The 27,530-nt window shown below is 51.0% G+C and overlaps 1 protein-coding gene across 2 annotated transcripts in view; it reads right to left on the bottom strand.

Moving 5' to 3' along the window:
- PLXNA1 (plexin A1) overlaps positions 1–27,530 on the bottom strand; it is a 126,826-nt gene that overhangs the window by 8,194 nt on the left and 91,102 nt on the right. The window contains exons 17-31 of one of the 2 annotated variants that reach the window (XM_064156823.1): positions 27,058–27,151; positions 26,340–26,579; positions 26,058–26,201; positions 25,063–25,297; positions 23,610–23,752; positions 19,918–20,174; positions 15,466–15,532; positions 10,448–10,594; positions 9,502–9,661; positions 8,854–8,957; positions 8,279–8,375; positions 7,396–7,586; positions 5,751–5,920; positions 3,836–4,048; positions 5–155 (exon numbers count right to left, since the gene is read on the bottom strand). In XM_064156823.1, coding sequence (XP_064012893.1) covers positions 5–155; positions 3,836–4,048; positions 5,751–5,920; positions 7,396–7,586; positions 8,279–8,375; positions 8,854–8,957; positions 9,502–9,661; positions 10,448–10,594; positions 15,466–15,532; positions 19,918–20,174; positions 23,610–23,752; positions 25,063–25,297; positions 26,058–26,201; positions 26,340–26,579; positions 27,058–27,151 — 2,413 coding nt within the window. The remainder of the gene's footprint in view (positions 1–4; positions 156–3,835; positions 4,049–5,750; positions 5,921–7,395; positions 7,587–8,278; positions 8,376–8,853; positions 8,958–9,501; positions 9,662–10,447; positions 10,595–15,465; positions 15,533–19,917; positions 20,175–23,609; positions 23,753–25,062; positions 25,298–26,057; positions 26,202–26,339; positions 26,580–27,057; positions 27,152–27,530) is intronic. The other variant, XM_064156824.1, reaches the window with a different exon arrangement.

Genomic DNA, 27,530 nt, shown 5'->3' with positions numbered 1-27,530 from the left:
TTACCTCATCCTTGTACTTGGTAATGTAAGAGTAGATCTCATGCAGCGCACTCATACTGTTGAACTGGCTGAGGTGTAACCGTGACTGCTCCGCCAGGTACGCGCTCATGTCCTGGTCACTGATCGCTGGCATTTTAGCTATATCTGCATAATATCTGCAAGGGAGAACAGGAGAGCAGGTCAGAAACAGGGACAGATCCTCCCAGCAGTGACACACTGTGCTCACCCTTTATAGAGCTGCTGCTCATCAAAAGGTCTTCTGAGCAGTTCATGGGGCGGTCAGCACCATTGGCATCACACTCCTAATGAAGCAGTGGCAAGCTCAGCCAAGCCCAGCCCTGTTCTCCATGCTGGGAAACCAGAAGCTGCTGCTCTGGGTGATCTCCCACCCTCTCCTAAATCACACATTTTCACTCTTTCCCATTTTATTGCCATATTTTGCCACCAGGCCACATCCAGCAGAATGCTCCATGGCTCTAGTAATACATAAGGCTTTGCCACCATTTTCCTATGGTCACAATGTGACTAAAGCCACCTTGCACTCACCTAAGTGCTTGGTGCATGAACACAAGTTCACATCCAGCCTTTGCAATGATACACGCCCATATGGTTATGTCTGCCTCAGCAACAGGCATTCAACTCAGCCTATGTCTGCTGCTGGCCATGCTCAGAAGTTACTGCTCACCAAAGAGCTATGAGGAGATCTCATTTTCAGTGAAAACAGAGGTTGTACAAACAGTGTCTGTGAATTCAGAGAATCTAAGCAGCAGAGGAAGTAGTTGATGTCTTAGGGCATGCCTGGGTCAAATGACCTGGTGCTTCCCTGGCTTCTTTGTGCTTCTCTCTACCAACAAGATACTATCTTACATTTCCTAGGACACCTTAAGATATCGAGGATGTCAAAACACTGGCAGAGGTTGCCCAGAGAGGTGGTAGATGCCCCACCCCTGGAAACATTCAAGGTCAGGTTGGATAGGGCTTTGAGCAAACAGATCTAGTTGAAGATGCCCCTGCTCAGTGCAGGGCAGTTGGACTGGATGACATTTAATGGTCCCCTCCAATTCAAAACAGTCTATGATGCCACTATGTGCAGTCCTATCCCATAGCTGACCACGCTGTTAAACTCAGCAAACACAGGAAAATCCAGACACAGCTTATCCAGACCAGAATCACAGTGGAAAATCAGAACATCCAATAGGATATTCATCAGAACTCAGGCAGATCAAAGCTGCAGCATCTCGTTGCGGCAGCAGGGTTACATTAAGCAGCTGCACCAGCTGACTGTCAGCTGGCATCCTTCTAAGAACCAAGGTTGTGTCCACAGGCCTCTATTAAAATGGATACCCTACCTCCAACAGAGTGCCAGTCTCTCCCAGGTTTCCTTTACTCCTCATGACTCTTCACTCAGTGAAATTTCTGGTACAGTGATTAGCATCATTAGCATCATCAGCTGAAAGCTGAGATGGAACATAGCTGAAGCACTTGGATGAGAGCAGATGGCAGCAAGACCACTTGAGGAGATGAATATGAAGATCCACTCCACCCCACAGTGCTGAACTCAGCTAGCGATAAAATACTTGGGCAGTTTTCACAAGGAGGTTCATTCACACCCAGAAAACGATGTGAGAGATTTCCTGGATACTGCTAAGAGAGCAGCAGTTTGAGGTGAGAACTTCTGACTGAACCAGGTATGAAGAGATCTGCTGCGGTGCTTGAGGAATCACCTCCCAGTTACATAAAGCTGACATAACTTCTACCTGTGCTGAGGAATACCAGGCACAATATGCCCAACCTTCTCAGTCCAGTCAGCTTTGGCCAGCCAAGAAAACCCACAGACGTTGTCCTGGTAGCCCTTTAACCTCACAGGTGAAGGCCCTTGTAGGGAGGGACTTGTGGAAGGTGAACATACAAGGGAGACCTGCTGAAGAAGAGAGCTTTTGTGGCTGCCACAAGATGTCCAGCTAACATACAGCATGACACAGAGGGTGGAAGGAAACCACCACTTTTCCTCCCAAGTGTGCATGGCTCACACAGATTAAGACTCCAGTCACACTTACTGTTTCCAGAGGAACCTACTTTAGCCACGAAAACAGCAGCAGTCCTCTTGGGTTTCCCCAGGCTCCCCACCTCCCAAGCCTTTTACCATACTACTCCTGCCTCACGCTGGCAGGATGTCCCTTTTTCAGCTGGTGACTGAGCCACAGTGGCAGACAGACCTGCTGTTGTGACTAGCAGCCCCACTCAGCTGCCCTCGCATCACTCCCACCCTGCCTTTGCAAAGCTTTGTGACAATAACTGCTGCCAAAAGCCACAAGTGCTGATTGCACTGCAAGTCCCCACTGCAGAAGAACAGTAGGAGGTGCAGGCACACTCTGCGCAGGGCAGCCGTGCCCTCTGCCTGGCTGCCTCTGGGACCATAGCAGTGGCAAGCAATGGCAGGAACATCTGTCACGGATGAGATCTTCCACCTCCTCCACAGGGACACAGCGTGTCTAGACCAATGTTTAACTGTGGAAAGGCTTTTCCTTTCTTTTTTTCTCCACTCTAGGCACACAGAGAGTCAAGTGTCTTTGTCACAGAGATGGTAAGGTCAGAGAAACCACCTTACGAAGCCTGGCATGTTCCTATGGGACCCCACTACAGAGCTCCCTCCAGCCTCCCACGAAGAACTTTCTCCTATTCCAATGCAGCTCATCTCTCATCCGAGCCACCATATTTCAGGGGCACCCTTTCTTCTAATTCAAGCCCTATCTTCCTCAAGGGAAGACACTTATCTTTGTACCTGCCTGAAAAGCACCAGGCATGCCAACAGTGCAACAAATAACTCTACAAGCAAGCATCCAAAAGATGATTTAGGCTACCAAGTCCCATCCCTGCAAACTAGAGAATACGATGCCTGTTGTTGCCTGGACATCTTTCATTTGGTTCATTCTGTACCTGGTCTAGATGTTGAAAAAGGGAAGAGTCCTCAGTGACAAAAATAAAAGAGCACGATCTACAGTTCAGCAGATCAGCACAAGGGGAAAGTTGCATCAGCAACCTGAAGTCTTGCCATTTTTAAAGCTTGATCAAGTCCCACTTCACAAGACAGTAACATCTTAACAGCAGCTCTCTTTGGAGGGCTTTGGAGGACACCTCCTAGGTTTCTCTCCCAAAAGGATAAAGCTAAACACTGCATTATGCCTGAGCACATCAATTTGCAATCAGCAGTATTCAAACCCTGAACTTTTAACACTGCATCATTTCAGCAGGACAGAAAGATGCCTCTGCTCAGCTAGCAGTGAAGGTGGAAGGTGTTGGAAGGAGTCAGGAGCTCTGCTCCTCAACACAGCAACAGGAGCCCAAGCACTGCCTCAGAGCATGTGCTCCCATCAAGGTCCCAGGAAAGAGGTACTGAAGAATGAAGGTGTGAAATGGTAGTGTTCAACCACTCCAGCAAAACCTGCATGTGTTGTGGTGGTGCAAAAAAGGCACTTCTATAGGCTGACTTCTCACTGCTCTTCAAAAGCAATCAAGGGAGAAGTTAGCAATTCCCTAGCAAAGACCAAGGTTTCACAACAGAAAGCATCAGGCAACCTAAAAGTGAATGCTGCCTTTAGCACCCCTTAACCAAGTCACAAACAGCTTTGCCAAACAGTCACTGTAAATTCATTTGAGAGGACAGTCACAAGAAAGCAGTTTCCCAAATGAGAGGGCCACCTTCCACATGCATCAGCACAATTCTTCTTCAGACAGTTGCCAAAGAGTCCTCCCAGCAACCCAAGTCCCCCACAACCACACACATCCACCATAAGCCCTCCTGGTGAAGCAAGGAGCTATTGCCAAGTCCACTCACCTTTCTACCCAGCTCTTGTAGTTGGGGATGTCCTTGGCATACAGTAGTTTGTTGGAGGGAGAGTCTTTTCCTAGCTTGTGCTCAGAAGTTGAGCAGGAGTCCATGAATGTCTGAGCCACCACAGACAGGCAGGCATCAGTAATACTGTTCTTGTGAATGTCGAACACAAACTGGGGGTTCTTAATCACATTCACCCAAAAACGCAGAGGTAGACTGAGGGATGAATAAAACAGAAGTCAGAACCTGAATCACAGGGCAGCTACCACACACATGTTCCTCCTGTTGTGGAAGAGGAGCTCCCCATCACCTAGAATTGGGCAAGCTGCTTTTCCCAGCACCCCAGGGATGCAAACATCCTGCAGTAAACAACTGTTCCTCTCTTCCTGCCCCTACATGGCCACAACTCATGGAGAAATTCTTCAGCACTGCCAGCCCCTCTGAAGATAAACCAGGGTGGTGCCAGTCCACTCATGCTGAAGAGCTGTTGCTGAGACTATGGGTCAAACCAGGCACCGTCCCCTTCCCTCACATCAATAACTTCTTCAAAGGTGTTGTGTGTCATGTCACACATCTCCTGTGTTGGAGGAGGGAGCTTGCTGGACTCCTCAAGCAACTCATTAGCACGTTTAACACCAGAGGAGAATTTAGGCAGCCTGAGAAGCTGAAAATAAAGCTCTCAGCTGTAGAAGCAGCAAGCCTCCTGGCCTGCCACTGACTGGATGCTTTCTGCATGCTGACACACATGCACTACCTTTCATAGCTCCACTTCCTAGTCCTGCTGCCCCTCACTTCTCCCAGGAGCATCTAAGGACTTCCCCCCCCATCCAAAAGCCTCTCTACTCAGTCATTCCTCAGCACCAACACCCAGGGAATGCTTTTTATCCTAGACAAAACACATATCGTTCCCCAGGACTTCCCTAATGAGGGTACCGGGTGCGTGTACATATTTCATTTGTGAAGGTAATGGCATCAAGAAATTAGCTCCACACGTCAAATTAGTGCCCAGAGATAAGCACAGGCATTAGCATGCAGGAGCCTGCTTGCCCAGCCCCTGTGGAGTGAGGCCTTTTTTCCCCTCCTTTGCTTTTCGCTCCTTCTTTTAATATAGAAAGCTGAGTTATAAATCAGTTCCAAGCACTTCTACACTCTCACATCTCCATTTAAAAATGTTTCCTTGCCTGCCCTGCTAATTGCCAACAGTTACTGAACTACACAAAAGCAATTTGGCTGCCATTTAATAAATGCCAGACACAGGAATGTACGTACCAGTAACGGCAAGATCAGAGAGATGGAATCAGTGAGGCAGCAGAAAAGAAAAATGCCGTAGGGAGGCTGAGGAGCAGGAGTCAAAGCCTGCTCCAACCCTGGCCCCAACATGGCACTTACGAAGGTCTCATCAGCTGCTCCACCCTGCTTTTCAAGGGCGATTAGCAGAGCCACGGGCTGGCTCCGCAGGCAAGCTTAGGGAGGATGCACGAACAGCTTCACACCCACTTTGTCAGGGCATGCTTGGCTGAGTGACAGGAGGGAGCACAGAAACACCTTTAGGACAGTGGAGATAAGAATTGGCGCTGGCATCTCTGAAGGAGCCCTGAGGATGGAGAAGCCCAAGCAACATTTGCCCAAGATGAGGCAGGAGCAGAGCCACTGAGGTCCTCAGCCTCCAGCCATCAGGGGGAGTGTGGTGCCTGGGATTTGGGGATGGAAGGGCTGAGGGAGAACTGCATTCCTGGGATTTTTCTGCTGCACGGAGGCATGTAAGGGATTTATCCTCACCCTAAATACAGAGATACGGGCCTCGCTTGTCCCGAATCATTTCCAGGGGCACATTTTTGCTCCCTGTGGGAGAGGCAGGCAGTATCGTTTGCTGCGGTATCATTAGCCACCCCCTTCCCCCACTGCCCTGCGCCATTACCAGTTACTCTTCCAGGTGTGCCTGACATCATAGTCATTGATCTGATGCTTATCAGCTTGTTCATCCAGGAAATCAAACATGTATTTGATGGCGAGGGGCAGTGCACTCCCACGATGTGCTGTGCTGAAGATGGTCTCAAACAGGTCATCCACAAACTTCTGCAGGGTGCCCTGAGGAAGGGAGAGAGAGAAAGGGTGGTTCAGCAACGCCCGGAGATGAGCTTTTTGCTGAGAGTTGTCCTTTAAACCAATTTCAATTGGTATCCCTACCACCTTGAAGAGAAGCACAGCCTGTGTAACTCCACTGGTTCTCAGTGGTTTATACTGGGAAACAGGTCCTGCTGTGATGAGGTATTTTCTTCCCTGAACAATCTGGCACATTAAAAAGCATATAAATAAAAGCACTGCACAGAAAAATAAGTGCATGTATGTCATACCACAGTCTTTTTGACTCCCATTAAGGAACCCAAGACCTGATGACAGATTATCATAGAAAAGAATCACAGAATTAGTCAGGGTTGGAAGGGACCACAAGGATCAGTCAGTTCCAACACCACTGCCATGGGCAGGGACAGCCTACCCTAGAGCAGGCTGCCCACAGCCTCAGCCAGCCTGGCCTTAAACCCTCCAGGCACGGGGCCTCAACCACCTCCCTGGGCAACCCATTCCAGGCTCTCACCACTCTCATGCTCAACAACTTCCTGCTCACGTCCAGGCTGAATCTCCTCACCTCCAGCTTTGCTCCATATCCCCCTAGTCCTGTCACTCCCTGACAGACTAAAAAGTCCCTGCCCAGCTTTTTTGTAGGCCCCCTTCAGACACTGGAAGGCCACAAGAAGGTCACCTCAGAGCCTCCTCTTCTCCAGATCAAACAGTCCAAACTCCTTCAGTTTGTCCTCATAGCAGAGCTGCTCCAGCCCTCTGAGCATCCCTGTGGCCCTTCTCTGGACACACTGCATCACGTCCACATCCCTCTTGTAATAGGGGCTCCAGAGCTGGATGCAGTACTCCAGGTGGAGTCTCAGCAGAGTGGAGTAGAAGGGGAGAATCACCTCCCTCGACCTGCTGGCCACACTTCTCCTGATGCAGCAGACCTCTGAACAAAAACCTTGTCCCACGAAGCAGGGGGCCAAGTCACAAGGAATCCTGAGGCAGCACCTTGAGTGCAGCCTTCAACTCCTCTCTAGGGTCACTTTAGACACACAGCACCTGCTCGGTACTAGGAAGGTCCATGGGTTGTGCAAGGGTGTCTTGGGAAGGGGAATTTGCTCTTGTGCCAAATGCCACAGGTAATTCCCCTTCCCACTTTTGCAGCTTTACCCCAAACACCAAAGCAGATGAGACACCTGCCCCGCGGCACCTCTGCTTAGAAGGCCAGCAGCTGCTTGGGGATACATGGAACAGTAAAAACTCTGAGGGGTGCAAAAACCACATAGGAAAATCCTCTCAAGGGATGTTCCCCGAGAGTTTTGACATACAAAAAATCATCTCCAGCTCAAGGAAGAGATGAAGAGCGTAGCTCCATTTGTGCTGCAGGAGGAGGCTAATAAAAGAGCAGTGGTAACCATCTTTGGGCAACCCAAATCCCTGCCCTTCCTGCTCAGCTTTAGACAGCCAGAAGGCAGCTCTGCGTGGCTGGGCCGTACCTTGGTGGCTAAGAGGCGGGTTAGGTAGATTTCGGAGACCATCTTGCTGCCCCGGTCACCCTCCCGCTGGTCCATGTGGTCGTGGTTTTTCACCAAGTGCCAGAGCTTGGTGCCACTCTCCAGGTCTGGAGTGATCATGGGGGTCCGTGAGCGCAGGCTGTCGGGGCTGCTGGCTGTCCGCAGCATGCTCTCTGCAAGCATCAAGCAGAGGGGGACATTAGCACCCCGCCTGTCCCCACCTCCAGCCCCCTTCCCTGCACTGTGGCTACAGGGCACATTGTGTCCATGAAATGGGAGTTCTGGGATGTAGCCTCTGCAGTCATTGTGGACCAGGAACTCTGCTGGGGCTGTCCTCACAGCCTGCTGGGCTATGCTCTAGCCTGGCTGATATCATGGAGCCAGATCCATCATGGAAGGATTTCTACAGAGGTCTGTCCTGCTCTCCAAATGCAGGTGCCAGGATCACAGATGCCTCCTGTACCAAACTGAGCTGATCACGCTATTCTCTTCCAAACTAAGGCTGAAGTACACTTGCCAGTATGTTCACTGGAGTCCTTAACTCTGCTCATTTAAGTGCAAAGTGTCTCTGTGCCTATTTTAATTAGATTTTAGAGGAATAAAAAGGAGGGGATCCCTCAGCAGGAGCCATCTGACATGTCTTTCTCCCCCAAGTCTGACACATTGCAAAGAGAGATGACTCTGCAGGCATCTGCTCCTTCTCCAACACCAGAATAAACAACATGGTGCAGGAGAGCTGGAGGATTGGAGAACCTTGTTCACATGAGCCACAGCTACAAAAAAACTGCCCCATGCCATGGTCTGCAAGCCCAGCCCCATGCTGCCTCCCCTGCCAGCACAGCAGGGCATGTCCCTGCATGCTCACCGTATCTGCTGAGGGACTTGGTGAAGGTGGAAGAGTTGGAGATGTTGTATGCTGAGTTCTGCTTGGGCACCAGGGCTACCGAGGAGCCATCTGTAACCTGGAGGCAGAGATGGTGTGAGTAGGCTGTGATATCAGAGACACAGGAGGAACACCCCCACAGGCAGGAAAAACCAGCCCAGGAAGGATGAAGCTACACTGTACTCCACCCAGGGATATCCACCTCCAGCAACGGACACCTACACATCTATCTCTGTGACAGATCAGGTGAAGGGGTCAGAACAGGAACACATCAGAAAACTTGGCATGAAAATGCAAAAGTAAGTTCAGAGCAGGAAGCAGCCTCTGTGAGTCCTGGAGGTGCCCTACTTACTGCCTCCTTCAACAGAAGGACCATAAACATGGCACCCAGGCAGGAAAGCGACTGCAGACCTCCTGGCCGTGCCCCTGCAGGAGCAGCACGGGCTGGAGAACTGAGCGCAGGCCCTGACCAAGCTAAGGAGGGAAAAGAGATGGTCATGCTTAAAGCAGCTGGTGCTTTGGAAGTGCTCAACGCTCTCCACCACTGACAGCCTTACCTGGTAGTGGGCCAGGGTGTTTAGCCTCTTCCAGTCATTGTCAATCTTGGTGGTGACATCTTCGTCCTGCAGTATGATCCGAGCCATCCTGCCCTGCCGCCACTCTGTCCCCGGGAGGGAGAAAGGCTCCTGGTTAGTGAGTGCTTGGAGCACAAAGCTGAGGTGAGGGTGGGAGCACAGTCTGGGAATCAACAAGCCCTTCCACCACCTTCTGATAGCTATCAATAGGGTGTTGGGTAAAAGCTGGTTCTAGGCACTCAAGGAAAGATCGTGTCAATTTGACTTCAGTGACCTTTGCTCCTCTCCTCTTCATTCTCCTGCTGCTACTTTAAAAGAGGACTATTAACGCTGTTCTCAACTAATTGTTGGCCTCCTTGGACCTCAGCCACTTCAAGTCTGCAATCCAGACCACAGCAGAGCCGAGGAGGATCCTCTCCCCATCCTCTCTACTAGCAAGACCCACAATCTCATGTAGGGGGTCAGTGCCACGAGAAAATGTGGATTGGACAAGCACAAACACTTTGGTCCAGCCAGGTCCCCTCTCCTGTAGGAGATGTGGATTTTGGTGCCTTGCTCAGGGTTTTTTGGCACTTCTGCTCTTAGTCACATCCTTGCTCCCTACAGGGAAGTGTTTGGCCTCTCTCTTACCTAGGTCCATGTCTCCAGCTTTGGGTCGCTGGGAATAGGGCACTCCCTTGTAAACAGCATCCAGCAGCTTCTCTTTCACCTGTGTGATGGTGTCACAGTTCAGGACCTTGACGGGGATCTCTGGGGCATTCTCATTCTCAGGATTCACACAGTTGAGGGTCTGCACAGTACAGAGTGAGGGAAAGACTCAAGTGAGAGATTGTGCCATGCTGGCTGTAAAGGCAGGTCCAAGGACACGGGGCTACAGCTGTCAACATGTCTCCTCACCTCCTAGGCTGCTGTGGAGTTGCAGCCACATGGCAGATATCTGCTCCCCACCTCTGCCTGCCATCCTCACACCTCCCAGCTATTCCCAGAAAGGCAGCATAGTGTCAGTGACAGAATCCTGGGCCAGTGAATCATGCCCAACTCACCAAAGCCTGTCTAGCCTGAGCAGTGCCCAGGCAAACTCCACTCCTTCCCAGTGAAGACCATGGTGGTGAAGAAGTAGCTCCAGACTCAGGCAGGGAAAAGGCCTGACTTATCACTCAGCTGGACACAAGAGACAACTCATATGGAAGGAGAGAGTGTCTCTCGACATCCTGCAGCAATCTCAAGGCTCTGCCTTTGATTTTCACCCAGCACAAGCTGCTCCAGGTAGGAGTGCTCAACAGCCTCAGATCTGCTAGGGCCACGGAGTTTGCTGGGAGAGGCATGGAGGGGGAACTCGGTTCCTGTTTGGCTTTCTCAGCTTCATGGCAAGAGCAAACCTTGCCACGCAAAGGCCCCGTTTCTGACCCTAGCTGGACAGGCACTGCACAGGGCACACACCTCCGGGATGCTAGACAAGAACAAATGATGAACCACTCTCTGTGAAGTACTTTGGCTGCCTTCAAGATATTGCCAAACAGCTGGAGCTACCAGTCCTGACAAGATCAGCATCGGTGAGGCTTCTGCTTGCACTAACCAGCATTTTGTAGTCAATCTGCTGCCGGATAAGCTTGTCTTCGCTGAGGGAGTAGCGAGCCTCTCCTGTGATGGCATCAATGGGTCCCTTCTCCATCTGCTGCTTGATGGCACAGTAGAGCATGAAGAGTGGTTCCCCAGCACACTCCTGCAGGACAGGGGATGGAGAAGAGGGCAACAGAGAGGTAAGATGGCACCAGGCACCAGCTTTGCCTTTCAAGAACCATCACCATGTCAGAAGTCTTCTGCAGGATCAAGTCCTGTATGTGGCTTTACAGCCTCTCAGCCTCTCAGACAAGACTGCAAGGAAGAGGGCACATGGTAGAATTTAGTCCATGAAGGAGCTCATTCTCTCCTTCCAAACTCACTGAAGGCTGTTTCCTTGTCTTAACTCCCAGGGTTAGCTTCACAGAGTTTCCAGGCAACCCCAAGTGAATTCTGCTCATTCTACAGGCCAAAAATTAGTTTAAAAGATTAAATGTTGAGCTAGTGAAGAGGAGGTTTGGACTGAGAACTTTGTTCATGGGACATAGCCTGTCTTTTAAACTAACCTAGCCAAGAGAAGTACCTGAGAACTAGAAAGGGTACACTGCAGTGGGACATCCTGGAGGCTCTCACCCAGGAATCACATGGAGTTTTGGCATCTGCTAGGAGCACTGACTCACATGAGAGAAAGTCAAAGGAGGTTCTTCCATATGACAGCTAGGTGCAGCTAGCCAGATCCACTGGGAAGAGGAAGCGGGAGCAACTCTCTGACAAGTCCACCTTGAGTCTCCAGCTGATGGTGGGGAACAAGCAATGAGGTCTCTTGCAGTTAAACCCTTTTCCACCTACATGTCCCCACAACCAAACACCTACAGTCAGAGCCAGCTTTAGCCTCCAGACAGAGCCACATCAGCATCTATCTCATAGGTGGGCAGAAGGGAAACTGGACCTGTCTCTCCCCCAGAAGATCCTGGATGGTGGAACTACAGTGACCTGGGAACAGCAAAGAACCTGCCAGGGATAGAGGCACCAACTGGCCTGGATCCATGAGCTGGTCATGAACACCCTTTTATCACCCAGAGCCCAGACCTCTCCCCTGAGCTGCATCCCAACAAGCCCTGCCAGATATAGGTATTAGCCCAAAGGAAAAGAAAAGAGGAGGATGGGGACAAGTCCCAGCAGGTTCTACCCCACCAGCCCTCTCCCCTCCCTCCCAGCAGCCTCGCAAATAGATGGTACTTTGGTACAAAGTGCGGCTCCTCTCCCTGTCACCATATGCTGTTAGCATCTCGTTAGCATCTGTGGTAATTAAAGAGACAGCTGCTAACGAGCAGGAACAGGCATACATCATCCCCAGACCTTCCGACAACATGCCTGTCTTTGAAATTATGTTTCATTTGCAAACTTGGCTTCATTAAGTCAGCCTGGAAAAGTGAGAGGCCCAAGGTGGGTGCTACGATGCGCATCGCCAGCTGTCCGGCAAGGTGGCAGTGCCAGGCTGGTCGCACAACAGCGAGCCCTGGGTGGGGGACCACAGCACCCCAAGCCCACCCCACTGGTGGAAAGAGTTGCCTCTTCTGGTTGCTTGTAAAAACTCCTCACAAAACTTCAAAGTCTGCCGAAGCAGTGTGGATGGAGAACAGCCTGGAGCAGGACATCTGCTCACATCTGGCACAGCTGCATCTGTCTCAGCCCACAGATTTTCCCTCTCCAGCGAGTCATGGTTGCTGTCCTCCCCATCTGCAGTTCTGTGCCCATCTCTGGGGATCCCCATCAAGAGAGGTGGGTTCAGCCCTTCTCATAGTAGTGGCCCAGTTTCATGCCAGGCATCATCTCCTTCACTCCTCAGATGCCAGCCAGGCTGATGTGGAATAAATCCTTGGATGTGTGGATTAGGAGCTGGCCCTAGGATATCCCTGGAAGGATAGAGACACCAGTGGTACTGGTGATGGGTACATCACTCCTCCAGCACCATGCAGGCTTTTGGGGGCTCCTGTGTACCCCAGGATCCTGGTTTCCTTCTGACCTCTCAAGCAGCCTAATGACAACTGCAACAGTCTCTCTGACCCGTTTCCCTGACTCTCTGCATCCTCCACATTGCAGCTTGACAAATGTGGGTCCTACCCTTAAAATACAAAACCTTGCTCCTAACTTCACTATCCCCATCAGATCTTGAGGACTGCGGCCAAGCTGCTGCCATGGGTAACAGCTCACGGAGCCAGAGCAGATGAGGACGGTTTAGGGCTCATCCCTGATAGAAACCAATAAAATGAACAGGGACTGCAGAAACCAGTGCTGGGTCGTTGACCCATGATCATCTCCATTGGGTGAGGCATGGGAGGGGACCACTGAGATGGGGTTGACTGGCCCTGCAGGTTGAAGAAGGGCAGCATGCCCATCACATGGTGACCAAGCCCATGCTGCCAGCCCCCATGCAGCTTGGTCACTGCTAGGGGCCTGAGTGAAGGGAGGCCTTGAAGGAGCTCTCCATGAGCTGAGCTGGAGGAGGGTGGCTGCAAACACCCCTGTGCATGCACACATCAGTACACTGGGAGCAGGCTGAAGCGAGTCAGCTAATGCTCAGACTGTCTTATTGACTAGATCTAGCTCATCAGGCACCTAATATCGTGCATTTTTCAGCACTTGTCTCCATTCATCCCTCCCTTTTTCCCCGGGGTGTCTCATTAAGAGTCTGATAAATGCTACCAGAGGGTCTCTATGAAAGTGTCAGCCCTGGCTGTCTCCCCACGCTGCTGGCTCGGGGCAGGGGAGGCTGTTGTGCCTCTGTCCCCATCTGAGTGCCCAGCCCCACTTGGAGCAGGTTTGCCGAGAGCTGATCTGGCAGCTGGGCACACGTCTGCCTGCCTCATTTACATGCATGATTACCACAGTTTGGTGCAGTTTCCCTGCTGGCAAACTGCTTGCTGTGACACCTCTCCATCAGCTCCATGAGTTTCTCCTGCTTTTGATGCCACCTGCGATCCTCACTGCCAGAAGACAGGCAGAAAAGACCCTCAGTCTCCTCTGATGGGACCAACCCAGAAGGGGCCATGAAGGCATCCTCAAGCCTCTTCCCATCTAACTGAGTGATGCAAGCATGGAGTTTCAACCACCTCCCCAAGGAGATGATCTGTAGTGTAACAAATCTCACAGCCAGTAGCTTTATGCAGCCTCTCCACATATGCTCCTTCTGCAGTAGTGCCTCTAGATCAGACTCCTCTCTCCTGCTGCTACAGCACAGAGACTGGAGGTGTTTTCTGCCATCAAAATCATGATGCAGTCTTTAAGAAGGCATTGTCTTTGTCCCATTTCCCCATCTCTCTCTCTCTTTCATGCCACTCCTCAAGCTCAGACTTGCCCAGCACTGGAAATGCATCTGGCATCTTCTCCAAAAGGGAACAGGGCTGTACAAGGACAGATGTGGGACACTGGAGACCCATGAACTGATCCAAACCACTTCTGAAGAAAGTGAACATGCTTCAACCACCTGTCCACATGGTCCAGTCAAGCCAGGGACAGGCCAAAGGCATCAAATCACACACGCAAACACAACATCCTCAAATGCTGCTGTGGGTGTTTGAAGCTGCACAAGGCACTTCGTTCAGCCAAAGCACAACCATGTCCACATCAAGGAGCCCTGAGAGAGCTTATCCACGGTGAGAGCTGCTCCCCTATGTCCCGTCGACCCCAAACAGTGGTCTGCCAGTGTTCTACCTGATCCCACCTGGCACTGCTGCCACAGGAGCAGAGGGTGGTCCCGCAGAGCAAAGTCCCAGCCCGACAACACAGCAGGAGGTTTGGTATGCCTCCACGACCAGCACAGCTTTTCTCCTCTCCCACCCCCAGAAAGCATTCTCCACCACATGCTGCAGCTAGGTTTTTATAGATACAGGCTATCCCCTGACGGAGGCAAAAAGCCAAGTGCATGTAAGTGATATTATAAATCACCACTCATTGACTATCACTTGAGTTCTGCACAGGCTCCTGCTCTCTCTCATCTCTTGGCTGGAAACAGTTCAAACTCTCTTTATCTTAATGAGGGATGAAATCCCACAAAAACAGCTGCATGCTACCCAGCCTTGCTGTACTGACACCAGGCAGGATCCCGAGAAACAGATCTGCTGGCTGGAAAAGCAGCAGCAGAGCTGCAGGTGCCATTCACCCCACCAATGTCATCCCAAAGCAGCAGCAGGACCAAGCCAGGGATCCATGGGCTGAAGCTGTGGCTGTGGAGCCCCCACAGCCATTGGTGCAGCTGTGGCAGGTGCAAGCACTGATGATGCTGATGGAACGCATGTTCTCGAGATGAAATGCATGAACCAGAGGTAGAAACAGCTCTTAGGCTTCGGTATCCTCCTCTGCTAGCCAGATGAAACGTGAGCAAGGCAGATTCAAGCTAACAGGCTCTGCAAACTCGTGCATGTGCCATGGAGAGAGCTGTGTCCCTGGCTGCCAACAGACCCCATGGGGTGCCCTTTTGGAAGGGAAGCAGCAGCAAAAGTGGAGATGCTTGTGTGAAACGACTGTCCTACCAAGAACCACGGATGAAGGAAATGCAGTGGCATCATAGGAAGAGTGCAACACATCAAACCACAGCAGAAATATCCTCCAAACACAGCCATGTCAACAGAAGGACCAGCTCCCAGGGCTTTCTGCTTCCCAGTTACACAAGCAGAGGCAAGGAGGGAGGAATGGGGACCACTCCAAAGGGATTCAAGACTCAGCTGAGTTCCTTCAGATTTATCCATTCTCTTAGGACTGTTTTTAAGAAAATCTCCAACCCACTGGGCATTAAGCAACACAAGTCTGGATTCCATTTCTTAATCTCAGCTATTTCCCCAAAAGGAAACCCAGAATCACTAATCACACTTCAGGAACCCGGGATGGGAACAGAGGTCTGAGAAGCAGTCTCTGCTCTGGGAAGGAGGGACTGCACTCAGGAGTATATCAGCCCAGGCTTTGAGTATCATGCTGCTCATGCAAGCAAGGCAAGAACCACCTCCCTGTGGGGTTGTCATCGTTTTCCAAACTCACCTTCAGAAACTTGTAGAGTAGAAACGTGAACCAATTTGTCAGCATCTTCTCTGCCACTGACTCTGTTCTGCAGGGAGAGAGAGCAAAGCTGTCAACAGAGAATATTAAAGGTCTCTGATTACACCACCCATTGCCACCTCAGCCTTGGACTGTGGCTAAGTTATTTTTGTCTTTAAAAGGTCACATTTGGAAAGGCAAGAGCCTCAAAGCAAAGGGGCACAAGCAGATAGCAAAAGCTCTAATGGAAAGCCTGCCCATCCACAAGGCTGAGCCACAGCAGCCCCTCAGGAGGAAGAAGCAAAGTGATCTTCAGTGTCTTTGGGGAACTGGATTGAGTAGAGCATGGCCTTGTTCCATGGGGAGTTCCATCCACTGCATACCAGCTTTCTGTTTCTCCTGGTGTTTCAGTGAAGTTTGCTTCTTCCCTCTTATCCCAGTGGAAACAGGTAGCTTCCTCCACAGGAGGACTGCATGAGACATGTACACCAGCTAAAATTCAGCAAGCTCCTCAGCAACTTTAACTCTAAGGAGGTGATAAGGTTGTAAGACAAAGTCAGATCCTGACCCACATTCCCACAACATGAGTATCTCCTCCTGCATCACCACATGCCTGATCTAGCTGGAATCCACTCTACCCACCTGGGAGCTGCTGCTGACCTTTGCTCCTACAATGCACTCAGTATTGCTACTGCCCCTGACACAGGACAACCACTGCACACCCACAGTAGAGCAAGAGGACAATCATCACTGGATGGATAAAGAGAATTTTCCCCAGCAGCTTGTGCAAGGTCAGCTCAGAATTGCTGGAGAAGAGCACTCAGCAGCAATGACAGTGAAGTTTAGGAGGCTGTGCTCTGCCCCTTCACTTCTCTCCATGGCCCTGCTCTTGGGCATGGATCTGGGTAGATCTCAGGCAGAGCCCTGCAAAGCAGAGAGGGCACTGGTCCACTGGCACATGGCCTTGGTTAAAGCCATTAACTTGATTTAGGTCTGGAAACTTTGATCCCAATATGGTTTTGGTCAAACTTATCCCCAGTACTAATTTGGCCAAAACCAAGGGGATTAAAGGAGGAAGGAGTAGGAGCAGTGGCTGGAAGCTTAAGCTGTTTTCCATGAACTTTTGAGGCACCTTACAAAGACACTTTGACAGGCCTGGGACTTAACCCTTCCCTGCCTGCATGCTGGAGATACCAGGTCTCTGTGTGTCTACTCAGGTTGGGGAAATGATGTGGGAGTTTGCAGTGCAAAATGTCTTGGCTGCAGCCACCTACTCCAAAAGGAGTTTCAAAATAGAACTGTGCCTCTCGGCTTTCAGAAAGGGAGCTGAAGGAAGAAGCCAAAACTGCTTGGAGAAAACCTATATATTGCCCCCATTTTCCTAAAGCATGTTTCAAATCCAGATGCCATCATGCTCCAAAGCAGTGTGGCAAGAAGTGTATCTGCTTGAGATGATCACTTCACAGCATGTGTGCAAAAGAGAAGAGCAGGATCCCACAGGATGAGCATAAGATGTGGTGGGTACAAACAGGATGCAGGGACATGGGGTGGTGGTACTGCAGCCAGGGCAGGTTGTACTAGGAGAGGAAAGGGACATCCTACCATGGAGAGAGCCAAGGGTGACACAGGTCCCAGGTAAATCATGGAGGTTTAACATGTAAGAGCAGGTGTAATGTGCCCATCTCTGCACCACAGCCTGGTTTTGCTGCCATAGATTAAAATTCCATGGATCCATTATTCTCAAAGTGGTTTTTGCTCCCTTTAAAGTAAAAATGCCAGCCAGTCCCTCAACCCTCTCTGGTTAGGCTTCCTCAACTTATCCACCCATTAATCATCAGATCAGCCACTTGCAAATGCAGATGCTCCTGAAAGCAGAATGATACTAATAACCTCGAGGACAGGGTTGCGTTCCTGTTGCACCAGAGGAACAGATACAATCCACTTAACTCAAGAAACAAAGCTCAGAGGGAACCTAAGCCTCAGAGCCATCAGAAGGAGTCCCACTGCCCAATGCCATGCACTGCCCAGTGGCAATACTATGCCCAGCAGATGGGCCAGGAGCAGCTCCTGAGGACCAGATGGCTGGGGTTGGAAATCCACTTTTCCCAGTTTATTCAAACTGGCTCAGGGTCATATGGTCCCTTCCAAGGCTTTCTCTCATGCTAATGGGGTTTAGCAATTTTTGCCCTCCCTGGAATAGCACAGCCCCCATTAAACCATTAGGGGATGGCAATATCTGAGCCTTCACAGAAGGGAAGCTCCCCAGGAAAGATTAATCTACCAAAAGGAACAAAAAAAAAGGGGAGCAGGGCGGGGAGAGAAGGAAAGGGACATGAGCAGAAAGTCAAGAGTGAGGTGAACTGAAGCTATTCAGCAGACATCTTCACGGGCCCCAAACTGGGTCTTTTCCTGACAACAAGCCTGTAACACTCCTCTGAAGTGCCACTACCCAGGCTACAGCAAATGTTTGTCTTTATTCATGATAGAAGCAGATGCCACAGCAACAGGGGGATTATCCAATAACAAAATAAATAAATAACAGCTCTCTCCAGTTAGATCAATGTTAATCTGGTTGCCCTGGGCAGTAAGCACACTCTTATGGCCAACAGCAGGGCTAATCAAAAGGATAGAGAAGCACAGCCCTCAGTACCATTTGCTCCATGCCAAGGCTGCAGGAAGAACAAAGTCTCTTCATTAAATACCACTCAGGGAGGCACAAGCAAGGTGCTGGCCAGGAGACCCCAGGCCTGTCCTGTGCATTCAGTGGCTCCACCTTGAGCATCATGGCTGGGGAGTGATAGTCCTTGAGCTGCCAGCTCTCCCCACGCACAAGGCTGGGCTGTGTCCCTGTGCTGCTCCCAGGGCTCAGCCACTGCAGCTGCTGGGCTCCCTGCACTGCCTTTTATTTATATTTTATTGATTCACTTCATTCCAGAGTTTTGCTCCAATGGCTGCGGCTTCATGATGCTCTGAGAGACCCAGGAGCTGGAAGTGCACTTTGAATATTTCATTGAAGCCTAGTGTGGTGGAGGGACAGTGAGAAGGAAAGAGCCTAAGGATGCACTTGGGGATCAGGGACAGGGAACAGTGGTTGGCACCTCTAAGGCTCACTGCTGTCCTGACCAGCCACAGGCCTGCACCACACCTCCTCTTTAGCACATTGCTAATGAGGTGTTTTCAGAAACTAAAGGCACTCTTGTATTGTGATGAATGAAGGAGAGGGAGTAAGAAAATAGCATGCCTAAACAGAGTGGCCAAAGGAAGGTGGCAAGGATGCAATGGGGATGAGGTCACATGTGTGTCTTCTCCAGGCATCTCCCCACAGCCAAGCACACAAAGCTTGATAGGCTTTGTCTGGTCTGGCCACAGCAAGATGCTCTGGTTTTCCTGAGCCTCTCTGGTGATAGGCCAGTCATGGGGCTGTCAGCCATGCCTGCAGCTCTGCTAGAGGCTGCCAGCACTGGGCTGGTGGAAGCAGCGATGGGGATGCACACAGCACAGTGTGCAAAAGGAGAAGATGGCACAGAGGGCCTAGAGCCGAGCTGGTGGAGCTTATTAATTGCTTTTGTTCAGCACTGGGTGTATCTTTCAATATTCATCAGCCCATGATGAAGGAGAGCTCAGAGCTATTGTTAAATATTGATGGGCCAGGCAGACTCGTGGCAGGTCTTGGCAGGCTGCCTCCTGCTCACACTTCCCCCCAGCCCCAGTGAGACTCTCAACTTGTGAAGATCCAGTAGGCTTTCCCAGGACAGCCACCGAGTGCCCAGCAAGGTGAGTAAGCCCCAAGGAAGAAGCAGGGAAAGGAAGACTCCTTCCTGCTGCCAGCCCATGGAGGGACTCACGCAGCAAGGCAGCCACCAGGCAAGGCAAGACCTGCCCCATGTGCCAAGAGGTGTGGGGGACCACCTGGTGAAGTGGAGAAGGGAAGGCAGGTGAGAGCCTTGCTGCAGTGATAGGTAACAGCACCTGGTATCATCATGCATCCTCCCAAGCACCAGGCTACAGAGTCATCAGCTGCCAAGCATCTTGCTCCCTCCTTCCTAGACAATATGAACCTGCACAGGCCAAACCCAAGTGAGAACATCCCATGGACAACTCTTGAGTTGGCTGTGTCTAGGTGGTCTCACATCATTCTCACACTTGCACGCAGACAGGCAAGGAAATCCTAGACCACAGGCCCAGAGCTGACACTGCCACAGCCAACACTGAAGCTGTCTCTGACAGCATCGCTAAAGGACACCAGCTCGTGTGTGCATGCTCAGAAGAACCTGGGTATCATAGAATCATAGAATCAACCAGGTTGGAAGAGACCTCCAAGATCATCCAGTCCAACCTATCACCCTGCCCTATCCAATCAACTAGACCATGGCACTAAGTGCCTCATCCAGTCTTTTCTTGAAGACCCCCAGGGACGGTAATCTCAGAGCTCCTTCCTCTCAGGTAGTCACTCACCTCCGCAAAAGCAGCTTGGGGTGGTTTTTACTCTCCAGGTTCTTCTCGATGAGGTCAGAAAGAAGCTGCTTCAGCACGCCTGTGGCGTACTCCATCTCCCCCTGCAGCGCCGTCATGATGAGGGAGGCCACGTTGCCACGGTCCCGCATGGAGAAGCTCCGCTGAGCCTCCAGGGTGCGGATGAAGGTCAGCAAGAAGTGCTTCTTGTTCAGCAGCTGCCCAAAGAGGGTTAAGGACTTTTCCACATTTGCCTGGACCTGCAAGGATAAAGCAAAACTGGGAGATAGGCACAACAGGGAGGGTGCAAAAAAAGACGGCTGGGCTGCACAAGACCCTGGATTCAGCCTCGCTCCCCAGGACGAAAGGATGAAAAAGGGTCACAAAGCAGCTGGAGTTGCTTTTTCCATTCTGCTAAGCTGCCTCTTTGGTGATCAGCCTCAATTCCCCACAGAAATACTATCTAGTTTGTGGTATCTCAGCACCAGGTTAACGCAGTCTTAGGGCATCAGTGTATCTATATGCAGATATATGCGCACACACACTTAGAATCGTACAATCATAGAATCACTCAGGGTTGGAAGGGACCACAAGGATCATCTAGTTCCAACCCCTCTGCCACGGGCAGGAACACCCTACCCTAGATCAGGCTGGCCACAGCCTCATCCAGCCTGGCCTTAAACACCCCCAGGGATGAGGCCTCAACCACAGTATCACAGTATCACCAAGGTTGGAAGAGACCTCACAGATCATCAAGTCCACCTCCCTGGGCAACCCATTCCAGGGTCTCACTACTCTCATGGTGAAGAACTACTCTCTCCCACATGTGTGCAGGCACATCCAGGCACTTCCCTCCCACAAACAATCACTCTTTCCTTCCCAAACACACACAAATCATAATTTTCAATTTCAGTTAACAAGGAGCTCAATTCCCATCCAAGTCAGTGCAACACATGCTTCACGTACTGCACAGAGAGCAAATAAAGCCACGACCCTCAGCTCCGCTGGCAGCAAACCTCTCTGGTTACAGGGGGCTGGATTGCAGACAGGCAAACAAACAGCAGAAACCTGGTTCTGCCCCACTCCATGCACAGCTTGAAATGTTCCCTTTCCTCTTGAGATGTTTGAAGGTGTATTTCTGGCCATACTTGGCCACATGGGACCCAGCAGGGATTGGGCTGGAATGCTTTCATCTCTTTGCTGCCATTGTCAGCCCATATCTGGTCAACCTTGACCACATTTCTTATCAGAAATGAACATTTTTACCACACAATGTTTTTCCCATTTAAAAAGATGTTTTCCTCTGGGTAAAAGCTTTGCTGGAGTAAAACATTAATTTTAATTATTTTTTTTCTATTCCCCTCTTGTCTTCTCTGTATTGAGAATAAGTGAGAAATATTATTTCATGTCAATATTTGGAGACAAAACAACACTTTTCATTTCAAAACACCAACTCAAAATGAAGAACACGGTTTTGACACATCAAATCATTTCATCTCAATCAAAACTTTGGATCAGCTCTCTTCTTTTCAGTGATATTTCTCATCATTTTAACCTCCCTCTCCAAAATACTGCTTCCCACTGGATAAAAGCCTCATTTCTTATCAATTCTGCAACAGGAGCCTCTAGGTGCCTCTGCCACGCTCATCACACAGGCCAGTGGGGATGTCTGCCCCAGTGCATCCCATAAAAGTGAAGGAGTGACAAACCCTCTCTGCCCCTGCACTCAGAGTTCCTCTCAGGGGCACACAAGCAAGCACATGGCTCAGTTTCCCTTGGTGCAGGTCAGAGGATAATCTGTTAGAAACACAAATGCTTTACATTGTGCTTTCCTTGAGTCTCTCCCTCCAGACTCTGCAGGCTCCTCAATGCAATGATGCTAGTAACTTGGGCAGATGCCTGAGGTTCATCAGCACTGGCTGCTCCCTGCTGGGACACAGAGATGCCAGTCAATTCCTCAGCATGGGAAGACCCAAGAATTGGCTAGAGAGCAGCAGCTGCATTGGAGACCTACCAGACTCATCAAGAAAACTGGGGCAGATGAAGACATGCTGCATACCCATCCCTGCATATTGCTGGTGCTCTTGCAGCCAAGACAAGGCAAAGGAGACCACAAGACAACACACTTTCTCCCATCAGCAGAGCAGCAGGATCTCAATAAGATGGGAAGTGTGTCCTGCCCAACAGTGGCCATCCTACTGGAGATTTGGCAGTCAGTGTAAGAGGATGTTGAACCCCCATCACAATCAGCATGGCAGTGCCTGAGCTCCTCACATGCCCGCTGCCTTCCTGGGCTCCTACGTTTAACTTGCTGATCATTAGCAGAAATAAATGAACAATACTGAACTAAATACTTAATCAGGCTTAAATTCACACAAAGCATAAGCCTCCCCCCAAAACCTGCAGAGGAAGGGAGCTGGTACCGACAGCCTGGTGCTCGCTGCGGATTAGCGTCTGTGTGAGCAAGTGCCGGTTCCTGCCCGTCACTTGCAATAGCTAATGTTACACTCTGAGTAAAGAGACAAATAAAAGCAAACCCGATTAAATTATGTGAAGCTTACACAACTGTAGTTGCTGTATTTAATCTCTTTGGGGGATTTTTTTTTTCCCTGCTCCTTTGCAACTTTAACTCCTTGCTTCCCAGGCCAGACTGAGCTGGCGTGCTCTCTCAAGTGGGATGTTTTGAATTAGGAGCTAGAAGTGGGCAAACTCCCACTTCACCCTGCTGCAGCCAAGGCAAAATTCCTCCTCTGACACCCTTTTTGATACCCTTTCCACCCGTCTCTTTAGGAAAACTCCTTAAGAGCAAGAGCAGAGGTGAGAGGAGAGCCAGGCACAGTCTGCACAGACAGGAAGGGCCATGCTCCAGGGAGGGCTACGCTCACGCCTGCTGCGGCTCTGAGCATCCGGAAACCTGAGCTGCAAGGGGAAATCCATGGAAACGGGGTCCCTACAGCCCTCCAGAGTTGGGATTAGGGATCAGGGAAAGAGAGCAGGCAGGGGGCCAGAGTCCTGCGCTGTAGCCATGCTGCCGTACAACACCAGCACGTGCATCTGCAGTGGGTAAGAGCTTGTTGTGCTGTAATTAGTGACCGTGCATCTTGCACCAGGGCCAATTACTTCTCCTAAATACATCGTGAAGCCCACGTCGACATTAATTACTGTGCCAGGTCAGCAACGAGGGGAAGCTAAGGTCAGCCCCCTCCTTTTCTCTAATCAAGAGCGGCCTCAGCAGCCCAGCAAACGAGAAGCCAATTGCTGTGCAATTGTATGCACTAAATTAAACAGACATGGGGAGACCAGGAGAGGAGAGGGAGCTGGTTTGGGGAGCAGAAGAATGCCAAGGATGGGTTCTGCATGGGGAAATGGAGCTAAGCAAGCAAGCGATGTCAGACAAGTCTGCTAGAAACGAGCAGCCGGTCAGGCATCAAACAAACCCAATTGAATAAAGCAAGTGCTGTAGAAAATGACAGCAGCAATGATATTAATATAAATATTGATATTAATGTCAGGCAGCACAGTAACCATTTGGCAGCCAGTCCACATTCATGGCAGCTCTTCGCTGCACCAGGCTGGGCCAGCATCCCACCAAAGCATCTCTCCAACCCTGTGGCTGGGGCACAGAGACGCAGGCAGGGGACTACACAGGGGCACATTCCCAGCACGAAACAGTAGAGAGACAGACAGAACCACACCTCCATCTCCTTCAGCACAGGGTGGTCTTCTATCCCTGGGAAGAGCACCCGCATGGCGTAGGTGCGGTAATCCAGGAACGGGATGCCAGCCCCATCCAGGTCATTGGTCAGCTCGTTAATGTCAGTCTGCAGCTCGGCGAAGGCTAGGGTGGGAAAAGGAGAGGTAAGGAGCACATCCCAGAGTCCCAGCACATAGACTCTGTCACATCCCCCAGCACCCCATGGGTGGGTTCCCTCTAGGTGTGAATCAGCTCTCACAGAAAAAGAAACTGAGCTGCAGAGGGTGACAATGGCTTCCTCAGAATAAATCAAGAAGCAGTTTTGGGAACAGGACTGCCAGATCCCAGAAGGCTCAAATCCCTCCCAGCTCAGCACCTGCAGCCTCCTAGGGATGCTTGAGGCAGCAGGAACAGCAAGGCTCGAACAAAGCCAGAGCTTCAACAGGGAAAATGTTAGCCTAAACCACAAGAATGTCCTCATTTCTTTTTGACCTAAATACTACTCAAGAGAAGAGCTTGAACACACCCACTCTGGCACCTCTCAATCTGAACAGAGGCAGCCACAACTCCCAGGGGAAGGTGGTGCAGGGGGGGTCCTGAACCTTTAATTGCACCTACAGGGAAAAGCTGACGGGAGAGGAGGCCTGGAGATTGCACCAGGGAAAGGGGCTGGGGGGAGAAAATCCTCAGAAAAATCAAATTAACGGCACTTTAAAGGGAGCTGAAAGCCAGGCAGAGGACTGCAGGCTCGTCAGCCTGATGAGAAAAAACAAACCGTCAGCTTGAAAGGCGTGCTATCTTATCTGTAACTAGTGGGACTAGAAAAGAGAAAAGGCAGGGAAGAGATTGTGCCTTTTAATTAAAAGCAGATCCTTTTATCTGCCAGCTGTGGAAGACAAGACACCAGCCCCTTCAGCAGCTCCCTCCCCTCTCCTGTCACCAGTTCCCTCCGCAGGCGTGTGTAGGGATGGGGATTTGGGGGAGCAAAGGGTTTTGCTTTCTTTCCCCTTTTTATTATCTTGTTTGCAGTGCCTGCTCCATTCGTGCAATGCCCAAGCTGGTAGTGGTTGTGGCTGGCAGGGTCAGGGCCTTGGGAGCCAGCTCGGGGGGATAATGGGCAATTAGGTTTTATCAGCAGGATCATACATGGAATTCTGTCCAATTTCACAGCATCTGTCTGTCACGTAATGAGAGACCGACTGCCCGCTCACAGGCAGCCCTCACTACCCTCCTCACTCTCTCTTCTCCCATTTGGAGAAAAGAAAGGGAATTTCTTCAATGGAGTAAAAAAGAAATTCCACCCAAACTGAGTTTGTACCCTCTGACAAAGCAGCTTTGCCCATTCCCATCCCCTCTCTGGAAGGCAGCAAGGAAAGAGTGGAAGCACACTGAGTCTTGGGACATCACAGGACCCTCCAAGACCCCCCCACGTTAAAGGTAGAGGGATCCCTCACCCTCTTTGCACTCCAGAGCCACCCGGGACTCCAGGTTGTCCATCTGCAGCTGGAGGCGTTTCAGGGTCCGGTCGGCATCCCGAGACTTGCGCTTGTAGGCAATAAGGACGATGATGATGATGAGGAGGAGCAGACCACCCCCACCTCCAATCCCAATGATGGCAGGCAGGGTGAGCAGGCTGTCTGAGTAGATCTGCAGCGTCCCCGGAGAAAACTCGAACCCTCCAGCCTTGATCTGCACCATGGTGGGAGAAAACAAGGACCTTGGTGTCAGAGGGCATGTGCTCAGGACAGCCCTCCCTGCTGTGCCCACTGTGCTGAGTAGTGGGGAATGACTCCCAGCCCACGGAAGGAAGGGTGTGGAAAAACTCAGTGAGTGGCAGAAGCTGGTCTAGAGCGCTGTGGTGTGCTTTAATGGGATGCAGGACACATTCTGCCAGTGTGTGTGCAGAGCAGGCAGAGTTTGATGGCTCATTCAGACAAAATTACAGTAACAGATGGGCTGTGAAGTGAGTTCCCTCATGAGTGGGGAGCCTGGGGAGGACTGTGCTGGGTGCCTTTCAACCTGGCAGGGTCCTGGAGTGCAAGCACTGCTGCACTACAACCCTACAGACAAAGGAGCCTTCCTTATTGCACGAGCCAGCACTGGGACATGGGTTGGGAACCCCCTTTGCCGAAAGCACAAGCTGTGTCTTGGCACCCAGCGGAGAAAGGAACCTACTGGCAGGGCCACCCGAGGCACAGGAATGTCTGGCTGAGAGTGCCACAGTGGGGACAAAGTATCTGGTTCTATCAGACATGTAACTGGGGAGAGTGATAGCCAGGGAGCAGCAAGACAGCTCCTGAGGATGCTCCTGAGGATGCTCCTGCACGTGCACAGACTATCTGCTCCTCATCTGAGGACACATAAGCAGCAGGACCAGGGTCAGGATAAAGACTGAAGCTCTCGTGACACATGGGACACGAGAATCAAAGCTGCCAGTGTCAGCATTTACCGTGACTTTGTGCTGGCCAGTGAGGTTGGGGGACTCGCAGAGGAGCTGGGTCTCGGAGACAGTCAGGATGCAGGGAGTGTCTCCAATGAGCACTGTGTAGTTCAGGCGGGAGTTACCAGCAGCTGGTGGGAGCAGGTTCCTGCCCTTTGAGGGAACAAAGAACAAGATTGTCAGTTCTCAGGCAACATGGAACACTTGAAACATCCCACACGAGTATATCTGTGGTCTTGCAGTGCAGGGACACATCCCTACACACCTGTCCTCCAGCACATGCTGCCTTACCTTGAGGATGAGGGGAGAGCTTGGCTTCAGCTCCAGCATCCCTGTGGGGCTAAGTGGTTCAAAAACAGGGTCTGGGTAGTAAACAAAATTGGTGGTGTTGATGATGAGCAGGGCCTGAACGTTATCCATGACGAAGCCAATCTCATCTGGGCGGTCACCAACGTCGGGAGGGCTCCGCATAGGGTTGTCAATGGAAGGCGCATAGCACACCATGGTGGTGTCGTTGTAGACCGTGCAGTTCTGCAGGAGGCACAGACCAAAGTCAAATCCAGCTCCCAGTAGGGAGGTCAGGGTCAGACCTCACAAGTATCTCATGCAAGCAGCAAGTCTGGACAGTTTAGACTCGGGATCCTCTGTCCCGTGCTGCTGCATCAACAGGCACCACTTCCCATCTTGGGGCAGAGAGACTCCTGTCTGCAAGGAACATGCAAGGGCTGGCAAATGGGAGCACTCTGGTGACAAGCTCTTTCTGCTACTGTCCTGTAGACATCCCACAAACCTCCCATCAATTCTGCACGCTCAGATCTCAACCTTCTCTTGGCAGCACCTGGCTGCAGGCTCTGAGGGAGATCAGTGCTTCTCCTCGCGTGGCAGACCCTGCATATTGGACTTCTTCTCATCATCACACCAGACAGGCAAGGGATGTGCTTTCTGCCCTGCGTTGTGAAGGGGCAGCCTCCCTCCTCCAAATATGCTGCCCCCAGCCCCCACCACTTACATTCTCCCTGTCAGAGCTGGAATACTTGGCGCGGATCCTGGGTTCTTTGATGGTGGCCAGGTTGGTGCCAGTCACAGTCAGTAATGTCCCACCGCTAGAGACATGAAGACAGTGGATTAGGAAAAGTAGCTTGGCACTGGTTCCCCACTTCTGGAAGGGAATCATTCATGCTCACCAACCCACCTGCCCCAATCTGGGTGAACCACAATGCCCAGAGACCTCTTAACCCACCCAGATGTCACTGTAGGTAGCATGATCCAGCATGCACCACTGAAAAATCATCTCAGCTGACTCAGGGGCTAACAGGAGATATAAAACCTGCTAATTAACAGTTAGTCCAGTTCAGGGTCTGAAGGCATCTGCAATAGGAAAAAGCATTCCCAGGAAGAGGAGGTCCTCTGTGCCACCCTCTTCTCCACGAGGCAGGCAGTGGGTGGCAGAGCTGCCTAAGCCCTGACAAGTTTTCACCATAA

Source organism: Pogoniulus pusillus, chromosome 16 (genome assembly GCF_015220805.1).
Source record: "Pogoniulus pusillus isolate bPogPus1 chromosome 16, bPogPus1.pri, whole genome shotgun sequence".
Classification (NCBI taxonomy): Eukaryota; Metazoa; Chordata; class Aves; order Piciformes; family Lybiidae; genus Pogoniulus; species Pogoniulus pusillus.
The sequence above is the reverse complement of the archived record's forward strand: the minus strand, read 5'-3'. Positions and strand labels throughout refer to the sequence as shown.